The sequence below is a fragment of the Microtus ochrogaster genome, chromosome 7 (assembly GCF_000317375.1).
Source record: "Microtus ochrogaster isolate Prairie Vole_2 chromosome 7, MicOch1.0, whole genome shotgun sequence".
NCBI classification, from domain to species: domain Eukaryota; kingdom Metazoa; phylum Chordata; class Mammalia; order Rodentia; family Cricetidae; genus Microtus; species Microtus ochrogaster.
Window position 1 is genome coordinate 23,053,825 of NC_022014.1, and position 1,946 is coordinate 23,055,770.

The window sequence follows — 1,946 nt, forward strand, 5'->3', positions numbered from 1 at the left end:
TAAGTAAGTAAGTAAGTAAGTAAGTAAGTAAGTAAATAAATAAATAAATAAATAAATAAATAAATAAATAAGTTTCTACAGCCCTTTACTACAAGGAGAATAAGCTTAACTTGTCACTTTTCTATCAACAGCTCATTCATCCCCAAATTTATCACCCACCTCTTCAAGTGCAAGCCAATCAGCATGGTGGGAGCGGAGCAGGTAAGGAGAACTTCCTGCAGGACTTTATTAAGGGTCCAGCATATGGGCTCAGGTAAGGAGAACTTCCTGCAGGACTTTATTAAGGGTCCAGCATATGGGCTCAGGTAAGGAGAACTTCCTGCAGGACTTTATTAAGGATCCAGCATATGGGCTCAGGCAGATTCATTCTAAAGAGACCGCGACAAGTTTCCCTGAAGTACAGAAATATGGTTGCTTGGCCACTCCTTTTGCTTCCTTGTTTTAATTTTTGAGATAGGTTCTCATATTGTAACCCGGGTGGGACTCAGATCAGTTAGATAATCACAACCTCAGTCACATGTACGGAAGGTCACAAAACAAGTTAGGGGAAACTGTCTTAGGGGCATAAGACTGAAGGTTTCAGATTTCTCTGAGGACTGGTACTGGAGTGATAAGGGTCAGTGTTCTGAGTCCAGCAGAGAGGCTCTGAGTGGCTGGGCAGAGGGCCTGTGAGACCGAACAGGGAGAGTCAGAACTCACCTCCCCAGGAAGCTCCTCAGCTGATTTTCTGCTGGAGCATGATGACACATGCCTGTAGTCCCAGCACTTAGGAGACTAAAAAAATAGGATTTAGAGCTCACGGCCAATGTACGGTATGTAGTGAGACTCCAACCTAAGGAAACAAAGACTTAGTTCAAGTCATCTGAGCCCTGACGAACTGAGTTGTATGTTACGGCAAAGTCACTTTTTTTCATCTCTCACCTGTTCAGACTCTGAAATTTGGGCATTTTGAGTTCAGGGAACACTCTGATTGATTTTGAAAATAAAAACAGATATTAGAAAGATTGTTCTGTGGTAAACATTAACCAAAAGCAACTTGAGAAAGAAGAGGTTTATTTGACTTATGCATCATCAAGGGAAACCAAGGCAGGAATTCAAGGCAGAAACTGAAGCAGAGACTGTTGTAATATGAGCGGCGGGGCTGTGTCCCCAGCACCCCGGCCACCTGCTAGCTTATGCCCCGAAATAATTACACGGACACTGTATTCTTTTAAACACTGCTTGGCCCATTATATCTAGCCTCTTCTCAGCTAACTCTCGCACCTGGACTAGCCCATTTCTAATAATGTGTAGCACCGAGGTGCGCTTACCAGGAAGATTCTAGCCTACGTCCATCCTGGGTCGGAGCTTCATCGCTTGTGTCTGCCTGGGAGCCGAGAGCATGGCGTCTCTGAGCTCACTTCCTCTTCCTCCCAGCATTCTGTTCTGTTTACTCCTCCCACCTATGTTTTAACCTATCAGGGCCAGCCAAGCAGTTTCTTTATTTTTTTAACCAATGACCTTCCTCCATCAAGAGACCATGGAGGAAGCTGCTTACTGGCTGGCTCTCCATGGCTTGCTCAGTCTGCTCTTTCATACAACCCAGGACCACCAGTCCAGGAGTGGCACCACCCACAATGGTCTGGGCCCTCCCACATCAATCATTAATCAAGAAAACTCCCCGCCCCCACATGCCCATAGGCCAGTCTGTTGGAGGCAGTTCCCCAGTTGAGGTTCCCTCATCCCAGATCACTCCACTGCGTGTCAAGTCAGAAAACTAATCAGCACACTGTGCAAGGATATGAATCTGAGTTTGATGCCTGTAAGAATCACCCACAACAGGGCTGGAGAGATGGCTCAGCGGTTAAGAACGTTGCCTGCTCTTCCAAAGGTCCTGAGTTCAATTCCCAGCAACCACATGGTGGCTCACAATCATCTGTAATGAGGTCTGGTGTCCTCTTCTGGCC

The 1,946-nt window shown here is 46.1% G+C and overlaps 1 protein-coding gene across 1 annotated transcript in view; it reads left to right on the forward strand.

The window, feature by feature from the left end:
• Positions 1-1,946, forward strand: part of Vps53 (VPS53, GARP complex subunit) — a 131,409-nt gene that overhangs the window by 110,768 nt on the left and 18,695 nt on the right. Inside the window, exon 19 of the mRNA XM_005349525.2 lies at positions 132-201. Within this exon, the coding sequence (XP_005349582.1) occupies positions 132-201 (70 nt within the window). The remainder of the gene's footprint in view (positions 1-131; positions 202-1,946) is intronic.